The 15,825-nt window shown below is 44.2% G+C and overlaps 1 protein-coding gene across 3 annotated transcripts in view; it reads left to right on the forward strand.

The window, feature by feature from the left end:
* PLXNB2 (plexin B2) overlaps nucleotides 1-15,825 on the forward strand; it is a 304,814-nt gene that overhangs the window by 78,177 nt on the left and 210,812 nt on the right. For all 3 annotated transcript variants that reach the window (XM_069764921.1, XM_069764920.1, XM_069764922.1), the window contains exon 2: nucleotides 5,539-5,613. Coding sequence is in view for 1 of the 3 variants with exons in the window: in XM_069764920.1 (XP_069621021.1) it covers nucleotides 5,539-5,613 (75 nt within the window). In the remaining 2 variants the exon portion in view is untranslated. The remainder of the gene's footprint in view (nucleotides 1-5,538; nucleotides 5,614-15,825) is intronic.

Below are 15,825 nucleotides of genomic sequence, written 5' to 3' on the forward strand. Positions count from 1 at the left end.
CGTGCGTCTTTTTGGTTGCGTTTTTCGCCACGTGCGTCGTTTCCGACGCTGGCGTCGGACGCACGAAAACGCTACAAGTTGCATTTTCTGTGCGTCCGATTTTGGTCAAAAACGACGCACGCGTCGCAAAACGCACGCGTTTGCGCGCGTTTTTCGATGCGTCGCGCGTTGCGTCGCCGACGCAGGGCGGCGCAACGCTAGTGTGAACGTACCCTAAATGACACGTCACCAGTGTAGCCACAGCGTTATTGCGGTGCTCTGGCTTGTACCTGAGGGAGTGATGTTCTTCCTCCTATGATAGTTACGCTCTGCTGCTCACAGAGGTCAGCACTTTCTACATTACTCTTTTTTGGCAGCACAATGCACATTACCTAACATTGCATATTTTAGCTCTTCGCTGTCAAGAGTCTTGTTTTCTAGTCTAGATGCTGGACAGGCGAATATAATATTTTCCTAGCTGCTCATGTCTTCCTGATGTTTGCAGAGATCCCGTGATTTCCTGCTGACAGCTTGTGCCACTCTTATGTTTTAGAACCTTTTTTCTATTTTCTCTATAAGGATTATTGAGACATTTACCGTACCTGCAGACTGTGGCTTTCCCCACTGATGTACAGGGCCAGTTTATAAAATCATTATCTACTGCACTAAGGCAAACTTTTCCAGCGTCGCCTAAAAAAAAATCTGTCTTTGTTCTTTTATTTGCTTAAGAAAATATAAATTCTCTGCACAATAATACAGCCTACTTCAGAATTCCTGTCGTTCGTGGAAACAAAATGACACCCAGGTTAATAAATACGCCCTTGTGCTTGAATAATTCATATAGCGATGTTTTAATTGTTTTTGATAAGTTTGGAGGGGAAGGGAGCATCGTTCTTGTAGTCTGATATTCCTAACCATATATAGATAATATCACTAAAGTACCAAATGTGATTTTTTTTTTTTAGTGTGTGCAAATGAGTTAATTTTGCATTGTTGTCAACAATTCTGTATTTCTGATTTCTTAAACTGTGATGCTATTAAACCCAGACAAGCCTTTTTTTATGGGGTTCTGGGTTATTGAAAAGTTGGCCAACAAGAGGAATTTTTCTACAGTAATTAAGGAACAAATGTTTACCTGCTCAAGGGTCACACCCCCCCCAACACCACCACCGAGAAATTGTAGGTGGTCCTGTGGCAATCACATCATCAGTGGCTGTGTATTTAGTGATTTTTGTGGATTCATGTAATAATTTTAACTACCGTGTACTGTTTCTACCTCTTATCTTCACATTAAAAGAGCAATGTACAGATAGGACATCTGTTAGGTTTATGCCTACTAAACATTGGCAGTGCCATGTTGAGGCTATTACCTTTATGGTCACAGACAGACTTTGCATTTTAGGAAATATTAATTTTGTTTGCTTTTGGAAAAAGCTTGCAAGTTCCCTAAATGTGGTCCCCAGCCCAGGGTGCCCATCGTCTCCCACAATATACCGTATGCTATCTCCAGCAAAAGAAGTGCCGCACAAGATCCGGAATGGGAAAGCATGATCTATACACATGATTTCAGTGTCTGTAAGAATTGTGGAGCCATCAGTCAAAACCTTGGTCCCTGTGAGCATCTACAAGCTCATTAACATAATTTAGCAAAGATCATTTCATTTTCTTTACACGCTAAGTTTATCTGCAGTACCAGAGGTATAATTGCAGATCTCTTAAAGTCCAATAGCTGACATTGGTATTTTATTTTTAGTTAACATAAGCATTGCGACAAACTACGGCTGTGTGCTCACGATGAGTTTTTTTGGTGAATTTTTTTTTTACGCTTCGTCAAAGCGCAACATTTTACAATTTCAGCAAATTGTATGGGATCTATAGAAATCTCATGCCCACCTGTTGTGCGTGTTTTAAATTCTTAACAAGCCACTTTCTTTTGCGGGTATGCTGTGCTTTTTGTACAGATTTTTCCTATACTCTTGTATTAGATTCAGGAAAATCTACAGGTAAAAACGTAGGTATTTTCAATGTGTTTCCACAGTGGAAACGCATCAGAAGTGCATATAAACCATATATTTGTATATCAGTAAAGTTTTGTCAAAGCCAATAAAAATGCATGTTAAAAAACACTGAAAAGCACAATGAAAAAATGCAAGTAACCGAATTTACTTAAAAGGTTCTGTGATGAACTCTCACCTCGCCACTCTGCGGTTTCTGCACTTGCACCAACGTGACGTTCCACACCTCCCTGGGGACGTGTAAGGTCAGCTTGATACAGTTTTACACAGACACCCCCTGCTCACACGGGACCAGGGATAAACGGAGTGAGAGGATGTGGCCCACTGCAGTGGTTCCACACTCTCCCACAACCCTGACAGGCTGAGAGGCCCCTTTCACTAGCACCAGTGAAACAGAGCACTGCCAGCCCGGTAGCACTCTCACCAGTTCCTTGTTAAATATAAGCCCACCCCGTTAACGGAATTATATCAGGCCAGAAACCAGCCCTGGTAGCATGGAAAGTTATACTGAGAATACGGACGTGAGGATCAAGATAAGAGCAGCTCAAAGTAAAAATATATATTTAATCACCTTAAAGGCACACTAGACAATGCACTATATACACAATGGTTTTACATATGCAATGATCAGATATGCAAATATTTGTGAAGTACAAAAGATATGAGCAGATGGATCATGTCAATTACCATGTTGATGATTGACCATGTTTGCGCTGGGTCGCGGGAAGCATAGGCTGCTAGCTGTTTTCTTCACAGCTCGTTGCGCGACGTGGTCCCTGCTTTTGAAGCGAACAGCAAGCATAACAGAGAGCGGTTGTGTGAGGAACGGAATAAGCGTGGAGGAGAGTAGGAGGTCTTGGAAGGATCGAAGATTACGTGAGGTTACGTGAGGGAAGATATTGGGAGATAAGTTCAGAGATATAGGGTGGGGACAGGTTGTGGATGGCTTTGTAGATCAGTGTTAGTAGTTTGAACTGGATTCTTTGGGGAATTGGGAGTCAGTGGAGGGATTTGCAGAGGGGACAAGCAGGGGAGTAATGAGGAGAGAGGTGGATTAGCCGGGCTATGCTACATATCTCCCCACCTTGTGGTGCTAGAATGGAGCGAGACTCTCTGGAAGACGTTCGATCCATTCCAGAGATCTCAAAAATGTAACCGGTGTGTGGCTAGGATGTTAAGTCCTTATGAAATCACAACTGACTCAACAAAGCAGTAAAGGTACCTTCACACTGAGCAACTTTCCAACGAGAACGACAGCGATCCGTGATGTTGCAGCGTCCTGGATAGCGATCTCGTTGTGTTTGACACGCAGCAGCGATCAGGATCCTGCTGTGATATCGCTGGTCGAAGCTAGAAGTCCAGAACTTTATTTGGTCCTCAGGTCGGCGTGATTCGTGATGTTTGACAGCAGAAGCAACAATGCCAGCAATGGTTTTTAATGGAGCGAACAACCAGCGAGAACGATAAGTACGTCACTGGATTGCTCGTGCATCGTTCTGCTGTTGCCGGTGTTTGACGTCTCCTAACGACCTAAACAGCGACGCTGCAGCGATCGGCTCGTTGTCTATATCGCTGCAGCGTCGCTTAAGGTACCTTCACACATAGCGATATCGTTAACGATATCGTTGCTTTTTGTGACGTAGCAACGATATCGTTAAGTAAATCGTTGTGTGACAGCGACCAACGATCAGGCCCCTGCTGGGAGATCGTTGGTCGCTGAACAAAGTCCAGAACTTTATTTCGTCGCTGGATCTCCCGTGGACATCGCTGGATCGGCGTGTGTGACACCGATCCAGCGATGTCTTCACTGGTAACCAAGGTTAACATGGGGTAACTAAGCGCAGGGCCGCGCTTAGTAACCCGATGTTTACCCTGGTTACCAGCGTAAAAGTAAAAAAAACAAACACTACATACTTACCTACCGCTGTCTGTCCCCGGCGCTTTGCTCTGCACTCCTCCTGTACTGGCTGTGAGCGTCGGTCAGCCGGAAAGCAGAGCGGTGACGTCACCGCTCTGCTTTCCGGCCGCTGTGCTCACAGCCAGTACAGGAGGAGTGCAGAGAAGCAGAGCGTCGGGGACAGACAGCGGTAGGTAAGTATGTAGTGTTTGTTTTTTTTACTTTTAGGATGGTAACCAGGGTAAACATCGGGTTACTAAGCGCGGCCCTGCGCTTAGTTACCCGATGTTTACCCTGGTTACCGGCATCGTTGGTCGCTGGAGAGCTGTCTGTGTGACAGCTCTCCAGCGACCAAACAGCGACGCTGCAGCGATCCGGATCGTTGTCGGTATCGCTGCAGCGTCGCTTAATGTGAAGGGGCCTTTAATGTGACGCTACCTTTAGACTGCATGATCTCCATAGGGGGTTTTCCTGTATGAGCTTGGAGACTATCTTGTGGGGGTGTGAATTTCTTCTCAGCAGGGGAGGACCAGCCTTCTCAGCTTCAAAGTCAGGTTTCCTTCTACAGCTACATGTTTCCATGGAACGGTCAGTAAACTTATCGATTACTGGACATTTACATTTCTGTCTAGACAGGCAGACCAAAGAAAACAATGCATACTGAGTGATGTATATTAGAATAATTATCTGTATATCTTTTTTGGCCAACTAAGAAAACTGTTGCATCCATTTGTTAAATCACTGAAGTCAATGTGGCTGATCAATTAAGGTTGGCGTAGCGTAGCGCCCACCAGTCTTAGTCTACTTTCACATTTCCGTCTTTTAGAATCAGTGACAATCCGTCAAAGTGTTGAAAAGACGAATCCTGTGCAGATTGTAAAAAACGAATGCACTGGATCCTGTTTGTTAACGGCTCTGTCGATGCAGCAGCTGCAGGAAAAATGTGTTGAATTAAAGGAATAGAAATCCTTCCAGGCATGCTCGTGTAAAAAAAAAAAAAAAAATGTAATCTGTTGCTGGATTCCGTCATTTGACCCATAGGCTTCCATTCTAGCCAACTACGGACGCTGCAGGATCCGTCGCTGTACGTTTTTTTGACGCAGACAAAAAACATTACATTGAACGTTTTTCCAGACAACGGTCCGCCAAAACACGACGGATCCGTCGCACGACGGATGCAACTTGTGGCCATCCGTCGCGATCCGTCGCTAATACAAGTCTATTGGAAAAAAAACGCATCCTCCGGGCACATTTGCAGGATCTGTTTTTTTCCCAAAACGACGCATTGCAACGGATCTGAAAAGACGGAAGTGTGAAAGTAGCTTTAATGAAGGGCTTGCTGGAGTGTGATGTGTCAAACTCCGTAAGAGTCACATGTTACTTAATGAATTCAGCACATCTTATAAGTGGAGTACGCCTCCCCTTGAATGTTACTGCAGTCAGGGACTGGTAAGAGAAATACTGGGAATGTGAACTTGGCCTTACCAGTTCCCACAATTGGTTGGTCATAAATTGAATACAAAATCCTAGTATGAATAGAACCTAATTGAACTTAAGTTGCAGTTGTCTTTATGCATTGCTTTTTGGACTTTGCTAGCTTTATACATCCTGCAGGTTTTGATTGATATTTTTTAACTTTATTTCTAGGCTTGAATTTAGACAAGAAAACTGGAGTTTACATGTCTGGGGTCCAAGCCAGCCTGGTATTTTGAATCATTACAGGTATGTTTTTTTTCTTTCATATGTATCCAAAAAATAATTGTGAAAAAATGGATATATTATAGAAAACCTTACAATCGCATTCTGATCCTCCTCATTAGCTGATGATTGTCTCATGGGCTTTCTATTGATACCATCTTCAATCTGTGAGAATAATAGAAGTCGGCTGACTGCTTTTGCCCCATTGCTTTAGCAATTAGTGTGGGTCTTGGCACTCAGATCTATCCTACTTAACGGGAACCTGTCACCTGAATTTGGCGGGATCAATTTTGGGTCATATGGTCGGAGTTTTCAGGTGTTTGATTCACCCTTTCCTTACCCGCTGGCTGCATGCTGGCCGCAATATTGGATTGAAGTTCATTCTCTGTCCTCCGTAGTACACGCCTGCGCAAGGCAAGATTGCCTTGCGCAATCCAATATTGCGGCCAGCATGCAGCCAGCGGGTAAGGAAAGGGTGAATAAAACACCTGAAAACTCCACCCATATGACTGAAAACCGGTCCCGCCAAATTCAGGTGACAGGTTCCCTTTAAGGGTATGTTTCCACGTTCAGGAAACGCTGCGTGTTTGACGCTGCATAGAAACACAGCATCAAACACGCAGCGTCCAGATGTTACAGCATAGTGGAGGGGATTTAATGAAATCCCCTCTCCACTATGCGTGGTAACAGGCATCCGGCGGCCCTGCGATTCCGGACATGGGGCGTGTCTTTTTAGATCGCAGCATGTACGTTTACCTTGCGGCGACGCTGCGACGCCGCAAGGTATAACACAGGTCCCTATGTGTGGGGTGCGATGATTCCGGATGTGTGCAATGAACACATCCGGCATCATCGCGTCTCCAGAAGGAGAGCGAGTTTGCCGCTCCGTCAAAACCGCCGGCCATCCTGAACATGGACACGTACCCTTAAGCTTTTAACATTTCTGTGAGCTATGGCCATGATGCACAGTATGTACCGTATGTTTTAAGAGTCATTCTGTGCTGACAGAGCCCCTTTAAAGGGAACCTGTCATGTCCCAAACCGCTATTAACCTTCAGTATGGGGTTAATCTGCATGTTAATAGTATTATAAAACTGCCTGGTTGCTGCACTGAAAGCTACCGGGAGGAAATTAACTTTATTCCTTCTGGCAGCCTCCGACTGTATAAGCCCCCTCTAAAATGTAAAGTGCTGCGGAATACTGTATGTTGGCCCTATAGAAATTAAAATTATTATTATTCAGTCATAGAAGTACAGCTTCAGTTACTACTCAGTACATAGACCGGCTATAACCAAGGCCTCATGTCACGGGTGTATCAGAGGTTGCAGAGAGTCGCTCTCCATCTAGCTGCAGAAGGTCTCTACGATTTGCCTTGCAGACACCTTTCTGACTCTTTGACCCAGTGGCACCCTTTCTCCAGCGTGCAAAAAATAAGCCCTCACCCACCCTCTAAAAATTGAGACTCTACAAGTCTTGAAAAATTCGACTTTTTTTAATTTTTTTACAAACTTTTAATTTTTTTTTCACCACTTAAAAAATAACTTATACTTGTTTGGTATCTTCGAAATCCTAATGAACTCATAGTTTTAGCATTCAGTGAACATGGTTAAAAGAAAACCTATTGTGGAATTGCACTTTTTGTTTTGCAATTTCACCGTACTTTGAATTTTGTTTCTGTTTTCCAGTACACTATATGGCAAAACCAATGGTGTCTTTCAAAAGTGCAAATTGTCCCGCAAAAAAATAAGCCCTCACATGGCCATATTAATAGAAAAAAAAAGTTATGGCTCTGGGAAGACTGGAAGCAAAAAGCGGAAAATAAAAAATGGAAAAACCCGTGGTGGTGAAGGGGTTAATTTTAGTTTTGTTCAGCATTGATGTTCTGAAACTTTGCAAATTGTTAGAGGATTTGTCTTCATTCTTGTAAGAGGCTTCCAGACGCCTGCTTTTCCTGCTAAAATCCGATGGTACCTATTTGGAGTGAAAGGCTGGCTCAGCACCAGTCTCACTGGGACTCACTTAGAAATTGGTGATTCTTCTTGTATGCAAAAAAGAAAAGTTACCAGTTTCATTTGTGTTTTTTTTATGACCTTTTCATCACAACTTGGTTATGTGTCAGTTGTTACAATCAGAAGAAATAAGAAAGAATCGGTTTCTCTAGCTTTTCTCAGCCAGCCTTGCTCTGGCTATTTTGCTTGTAGAATCCGATCCACATGTGTGAATTGGCCCTAGCCCTGCGGATAAGCTGCTGCAGGACATTCTTCTGATAAGCACAACACTCAGAAGTGGAAATCGGTGCTGACCCTTTCAGTGCCAGCTTCAAATAGTGATTTGCAAAGTTTCATAACTTTCCATGCTGGACAAAATCACTTAAAAAAATTCAAGTTTAGTTACTCTGAAAAATCTACAAAGTTTTTTTCCCCCACACAGAACACTTTGTATCTTTTTTTTCACAATGGATATTATTGCATTATGCTGTGATCGATAATGTATGGAGAATGCCACTTTCTGGCTTAATTTTGGTCTTGTTTGTGTTGGGGGTCCATTTTGTCTAGACACACACTAAGCAATCTGAAGGCAGGAACACAAGCTACAGTATATCACTCACTAGAAGTTGCATATTGCCTTTCCCAGCTAATAGAAATAGTTTGGCAACAATGGGTAGTCATTTATCAAGTTGTGCATGACTGTCTCTCTATAAACTATGCCTGTTATAGTGGCATTACACGCTGAAGCCGCTTTCCAATCACTGTATGTAATTAGAATTGCTTCTATACACAACATGAAGATCATTAGACCATCAGTGTTTATGCTTTTCTTTAATGAACCATTTGTGTTTAAGTGATAAGAAAATACCTTGCAGCATTTTGTAACACTCTCTCAATAGGTTTATTTATCAGCTATTCATATAGTTGAGATTTCTTATAATAAGTCTTTGGCTGACTTGCTATTGCAGCCTGCTACTGGTTTCAGTCTTTTGTTTTTTTATAATTGTCTGATTCCCAGTAATACATGCTGGATGTGAGATCTGTGGATCCAGGATCCTGCTGTCATCAGTCTTATCCCATTTGGGAGCTCATCTTTGTGCTGTCTGACACTAGTGAAGAGGAGAGTGTACATATGCCATTTCTCCTTGGGGCTTCTTTCACCCACTCCCCCATTTCTCCTGTACCTTCCTTCTGTTCCCCTGAAGACATTGACTAAGCTCTGAATGCTTTCCTTCTTTCATTGCATGCTCTCATCTAATGTGTGCCGCCCCCTGCCGCTTTCTTCTAGGTCAGTCTCAGATGCATCTCTAACCCAACTGTGGGTCTAAGGACCCTAATTTATTGCTTCATAAATCCCTATGAAGTTGTCAAATGAGACTTGCAGCCGTAATATGAATACACAAATACAGGAGCAGTGTGCGGTCAGATTTGTCAGAAGCAGTAGGACAAGCAGCCATGTGAAGGAGTTGATTGGAAACTTAAAGCACCACTCCAGCCTTGTATTTTTTTTTATTGCAGCGATGGAGTAGTGCTAGTAAAGTTTGTTTCCTACCCTTAGTCTCGTACTTGCTTTCTGCCATCCTCCTCTTTTATTCGCACCACTCCTGTTGATCTTCATCAGTTTACCGGCCGTATCACTCCAGTGTTTGCTGAAGCGAAACGGAGGTTACTTTTCAATGCTAGTCTATGAGAGCCTTGTTCTGGCCTTCAGACTTTTATTGAGAGCCTGTGACCTATTCCTTAAGATTTCTGGACAGTGAGAAGTTGTGATCACAAAGTGGCACCGTCGGACCGGAGGTGCGTTGAGAAGAGCTGAAAACGGTGTTTGGCGAGTATACTATTACGTGCAGGGATCTAGCGTTGGTAGAACCACTCCACCGTTGAAATATATAAAAAAAAAAAAACCCACTGGAGTGTGATTTAATAAAGAATGCTTTATTTTTCACGGTTAGAGACAAGTAAAAATAATCAGTTCAGTGATGTCCATATCTGAAGTGTACATTCGGTTGGTTTGAGATGTATTGGTGATGGGAGCTCATTATTGTTGCCACCTCAAAGATCTTTCGGCGAAAAACACATGTGGTCACTAGTGATGAGCAAACATGCTCGGATAAGGCATTATCTGAGCATGCTCGTGTGCTAAGAGTGTCTTCGGCGTGCTTGAAAAATATTAGTGTCTGCGGCTGTATGTGTCACGGCTGTTAGACAGCCGATACACATGCAACGTTTGCCTGTTTATTAATCAATCCTTGTATGTGTTCCAGCTGTTTAACAGCCGCGAGATATGCAGCCGCGGGGACTCGAACATATTTTTTTTTAGAGCACACCGAAGACTCTCTGCACCTTATCCGAGCATGTTCGCTCATCACTAGTGGTCACATTGACGTTTTATTCCTCTTTATCTGTTATGGTTCTTTTTTTACGACAAAATCAGCACTTAAAAATAAAGCACTTAAGAAAAGTCTGAAACATTCTGGAATCCTAACATTCTTCTGCTTAAACCTTTTGGATCAACAGCATTTGCTGCAATGAAATATTCCTTTTCCCCTGTCTCAACCATGTAAATTGATCTTGGCTGAGGATATGAAATTGAAATACCTCATTTTCTCTCACTCTTGGTGGTGAAATGAGGAGACTTTAACAGCTGGGACATCTTGAGCGCAAGAGTCTGGCAAGTGTAATGCTTTAGTCAAGGTGTTTCTCCTAACTGCGAACACATTTAAGGCGCGAAGGTTGACACAAAAAAATGCATTTTTAACTAGACCTCTGATGTGCCTCAATTAATTATCCACCTAAGCTGACGCAATCTTTTTTAAAGACTATATGTACAGTCTATTGCTATTGTCAGGTAATGAGTAGTTGAAATGCAGAACTACTGCTTTATGTAGTGTCACAGAAATGCTTGTTTAAAGGATACGTATTGTGTCAAAGGTTTCAGTTGTTAGCCTCCTAGCAGTAGCTGTTGGACTATATATTGATTTCCATTGACTCGTCTATCCCTGCCAATCTTGGTATTGACATCATTCCTCCACCGCAGCACAACCCCTGACTTTGATGCAAAGATCACTCCATTGTATCCATAGGCTGATCAAGGGACTGGCAGGAATGCTGTTCAGTTTGTGTGCAACTAATGATGGTAATGGCAAGCAGCACTTCCTGTTCTCTGAGCGCGACCCTCCACCAGGAACATCGCCCACAGCGTTTTTGCTCTTTCACTCAATAGCGCTATCAATGCTTTATACTTTCATTCCTGTGACCGTGACATCAAGGCTCAGGAGGAGCCGAAACATCACATTTTGTCACAGATCGTTAAGTTATTACCAGCTGTTTACCACTGTGTCTCCATGTGATTCTGCTGGTTTTGCAATTGACTTTACAAATAAATGCATCGTAATCTAAAGAATTTAAGATTGGAGTTTGCTGTGTTTTCTGTATTGGCTAATGATGGCACAGACCATTTTGATTTGATACCTGTCATTTTCTTCCTATTTTTCAGCTTTTGTCTCCTCAATTTGTAGAAACAGCAAAAACGATACAAAATAATTGACAGACTCTACATAGCCGATCTTTTTTTTGTGTGTCCTGATTACGCATTTTCCCAATGTAGTGGGAACTGTGCTCATATTAGGAAGTTGCAATAAAATATAAATGTGTTTAGACACTGCTCAAAAGAATAAAGGGAACACTCAAGCAACTCAATTGAACTCCAGGTCAGTCACTTCTGTAAAATCAACCTGTCCAGTTGTGAAGTCACTCCGATTGTGAATCAGCTACTCCTGCTGTTGTGTAAATAGAACAGGCAACAAATTATAGGCAATTAGCAAGACAACCCCTATAAAGCAGTGGTTCTGCAGGTGGTTACCACAGACCATCTCTCTGTTCACATGCTTTTTGGCTGCTGTTTTGGTTGCTTTTGCCTTTGTTACTCCTCTCACCACTAGAGGTACAGTAGCATGAGGAGGTGTCTACAACTCACAGAAGAAGCTCAGATAGTGCAGCTCATCCAGGATGGTACATCAATGTGAGCTGTGGCAAGGAGGATAGCTTGTGTTTGTCATCAGTGTTCAGAACATGGGGCAGATACCAGGAGGCAGGCCAGTAAACCAGGAGCTGTGGCGGGGGCGTAGGAGGGCAACAACCCAGCAGCAGGATCGCTACCTCCTCCATTATGCAAGGAGGAGCATCTGCATAGCCCTGCAAAATGATTTTCAGCAACCCACTAACATCCATGTGCTCAAACTGTCAGAAACAGACTCCATGAGAGTGGTATGAGGGCCCGATGACCACAAGTAAGTATTGTGCTTACAGCCCAACACTGTGCAGGGTTATTGGAATTTGCCAGAGAACACCAAGACTGGCATATTTGACCTGGCGCTTTGTGCTCTTCACAAATGAGAATCGTTTCACACTGAACACGTGACAGAATATGGAGATGCCATGAAGAATGTTCTGCTGCCTGCAACATCCCTCATCATGACCGGTTTGGCAGTGGGTCAGTAAGGGTGTAAGGAGGCATTTCTTTGGAGGGCGGCACAGCCTTCTATGTGCTAGCAAAAGGTACCCTACTTACTGTCGTTAGGTAGCGGGATGAGATCCTCAGACCCATTGTGAGACCATATGCAGGTGCAGTAGGCCCTGGGTTCCTTCTGATGCCTGACAATGCTAAGCCTCTTGTGGCTGAAGTGTGTCAGCAGTTCTTGCATGATGAAGGCAAAGATGCTATGGACCGGCCTGCCCATTTCCCCAGACCTGAATCCAATTGAGCACATCTGGAACATCATGTCTCCTTCCATCCACCAATGCCATGTTGCACCACAGACTGTCTAGGAGTTGGCTGATGCTTTAATCCTGGTTTGAGAGGAGATCCCTCAGAAGAATGTCTACCGCCTCATCAGGAGGTGTTGTAGGGAGATCATACAGGCATGTGAAGGCCACAAACTACTGAGCATCACCATTTTTAGCCTCTGATCTCTTGTTTCATTATATAACACATGAACATAAGCCACAGACCCTGTCTTTTGTATTGAAGCATGCAATGAGATTGTGCAAAGGTACTTTTGAAGGGTGGTGGAGCAGAGTGAGCTTTGACATCACCTATTGTTAATGGTGAATACTTTATCAGCTGTGTTACCTGTCATTGTCTCTGCTGATAAGGAGACTGCTGTGAAAACTGTTTCTGAAGGATTAATGATTGTTGTTTTTTTTCTTACTAAAGATTGTGATCAGAAAATGTTAAAATACATGTAAAGGTACCTTCACACTGAGCGACTTTAGAACGATAACGATAGCGATCCGTGACGTTGCAGCGTCCTGGATAGCGATATCGTTGTGTTTGACACGCAGCAGCGATCAGGATCCTGCTGTGAGATCGCTGGTCGGAGCTAGAAGGCCAGAACTTTATTTAGTCACTGGATCACCCGCTGACATCGCTGGATCGGCGTGTGTCACACCGATTCAGCGATGTCTTCACTTGTAACCAGGGTAAACATCGGGCTACTAAGCGCAGGGCCGCGCTTAGTAACTCGATATTTACCCTGGTTACTATTGTAAATGTAAAAAAAAAACACTACATACTTACATTCCGGTGTCTGTCGCGTCCCTCGCCGTCAGCTGCCCTGCACTGTGTCAGCGCCGGCCGGCCGTAAAACAGAGCACAGCGGTGACGTCACCGCTCTGCTTCACGGCCGGCGCTTACACAGTGCACGGAAGCTGAAGGCGGGGGACGCGACAGACACCAGAATGTAAGTATGTAGTGTTTTTTTTTTTTACATTTACAATGGTAACCAGGGTGAACATTGGGTTACTAAGCGCGGCCCTGCGCTTAGTAACCCGATGTTTACCCTGGTTACCAGGGGACTTAGGCATCGTTGGTCGCTGGAGAGCTGTCTGTGTGACAGCTCTCCAGCGACCACACAACGACGAAACAGCGACGCTGCAGCGATCGACATCGTTGTCTATATCGCTGCAGCGTCGCTTAATGTGACGGTACCTTTACCTAAAAACCTAATTAAGCAATAACTCAACTTTCTTAAGATTACTGTACAGGGAAATTTACCTAATTTTCTTTTTAAAGAAGCACTCCCAATGAAGTTGTTGCTTGTTCTTTTTTTAAACGAAGTCTGTGTATATGTGCACATAAGGTACCGTCACACTAAGCGACGCTGCAGCGATACCGACAACGATCCGGATCGCTGCAGCGTCGCTGGAGAGCTGTCACACAGACAGCTCTCCAGCGACCAACGATGCCGGTAACCAGGGTAAACATCGGGTTACTAAGCGCAGGGCCGCGCTTAGTAACCTGATGTTTACCCTGGTTACCATCCTAAAAGTAAAAAAAACAAACACTTCATACTTACCTTCCGCTGTCTGTCCTCGGCGCTGTGCTTTCCTGCACTGACTGTGAGCACAGCGGCCGGAAAGCAGAGCGGTGACGTCACCGCTCTGCTTTCCGGCCGCTGGGCTTACACAGGGGAGAGAAGCAGAGCGCCAAGGGACAGACAGCGGTAGGTAAGTATGTAGTGTTTTTTTTTTTTTACTTTTACGCTGGTAACCAGGGTAAACATCGGGTTGCTAAGCGCAGCCCTGCGCTTAGTAACCCGATGTTTACCCTGGTTACCAGTGAAGACATCGCTGAATCGGTGTCACACACGCCGATTCAGCGATGTCTGCAGGGAGTCCAGCGACGAAATAAAGTTCTGGACTTTCTGCAGCGACCAACGACATCACAGCAGGATTCTGATCGCTGCTGTGTGTCAAACTGAACGATATCGCTAGCCAGGACCCTGTAACGTCACGGATCGCTAGCGATATCGTTTAGTGTGACGGTACCTTTAATGTACTGTGTATTTGTTAATATACTTGCCTACCACAGTCTTCTCCGGGTTCCAGCGCCATCCTGCTCCTCTCCTGAGTGACGTCACCACTCATCAGACTAACCGGCACACTCTATGCGTGAGCCAGAAGTTTCTCTTAAATGTAAGCCACTTCCGAGACAGAGAGCGCAGTGTGACGCAGAGAGTCTGAAAAGTGGTGACATTACTGAGAAGAGGAGCAGAATCCTGGAGAAGACCGCACTACATACATAAAAAAGAAAAACTTCAAAGGTGGGCATCTTTAATGGTTATGAAAAAAATCTAACTCTACCCAAATCTAGGTGCTACTCCACAGCCCCAGTTAGGCAGCCGATGTCAGGGTCATGGGAGTAGGATCACACTTGATTTCAACATGCCTTATCCGCCCCCACTCAGAAGAGTCGGGGCGAACAAGCTGGTAAATTGGTGCCTTACCTCATCAGCATGTTTCCTTGTTTTTTATGTCCCATTTTGTTCTCCTCTGGTTGAATAAGTATAGTGAATACAGAAACCAAAAATATTCTGTTTATACAATTTATCAAATCACTAGAACCAAAATAAAAATATAATATCAGCCAAAAAGTATCACAAATATGTATTATCTTTATAAGGCCACATTCACATTTTTAGTACTTGGTCAGTATTTTACATCAGTGTTTGTAAGCCAAAACCAGGAGTGGGTGAGAAATGCAGAAGTGGTGACGTGTTTCTATTATACTTTTCCTTGGATTGTCCACTCCTGATTTTGGCTTTAAATACTGATATAAAGTGCTGACCAAATACTGATAGTGTGAACATGGCCTTACTTAGGCAGTAAAACTATAACAAACCCAATAGTATATAAGGGATGTGGACATGAGCCTACAAGGGAGAAATTGTATGTAGGTGTACCATATATACTTGGGTATCAGCCAAGGCACCCAATTTTACCACAAAAAAACTGGGAAAACTTATTGTCTCGGGTATGCATTGTCCCCTCAACCCCTTCCTGGTCTACATGTCCCTTCATCTCCATCCTGGTCTGTACGAGCCCCCTCATCCCAATCCTCATCTGCACTGCCTCCTTATCCCTATCCTGGACTGCATGGCCCCCTTTTCCCTATCCTGGACTGCATGGCCCCCTTTTCCCTATCCTGGACTGCATGGCCCCCTTTTCCCTATCCTGGACTGCATGGCCCCCTTTTCCCTATCCTGGACTGCATGGCCCCCGTATCCCTATCCTGGACTGCATGGCCCCCTTTTCCCTATCCTGGACTGCATGGCCCCCTTTTCCCTATCCTGGACTGCATGGCCCCCTTTTCCCTATCCTGGACTGCATGGCCCCCGTATCCCTATCCTGGACTGCATGGCCCCCTTATCCCTATCCTGGACTGCATGGCCCCCGTATCCCTATCCTG

Source organism: Ranitomeya imitator, chromosome 4 (assembly GCF_032444005.1).
Source record: "Ranitomeya imitator isolate aRanImi1 chromosome 4, aRanImi1.pri, whole genome shotgun sequence".
Taxonomy (NCBI): Eukaryota; Metazoa; Chordata; class Amphibia; order Anura; family Dendrobatidae; genus Ranitomeya; species Ranitomeya imitator.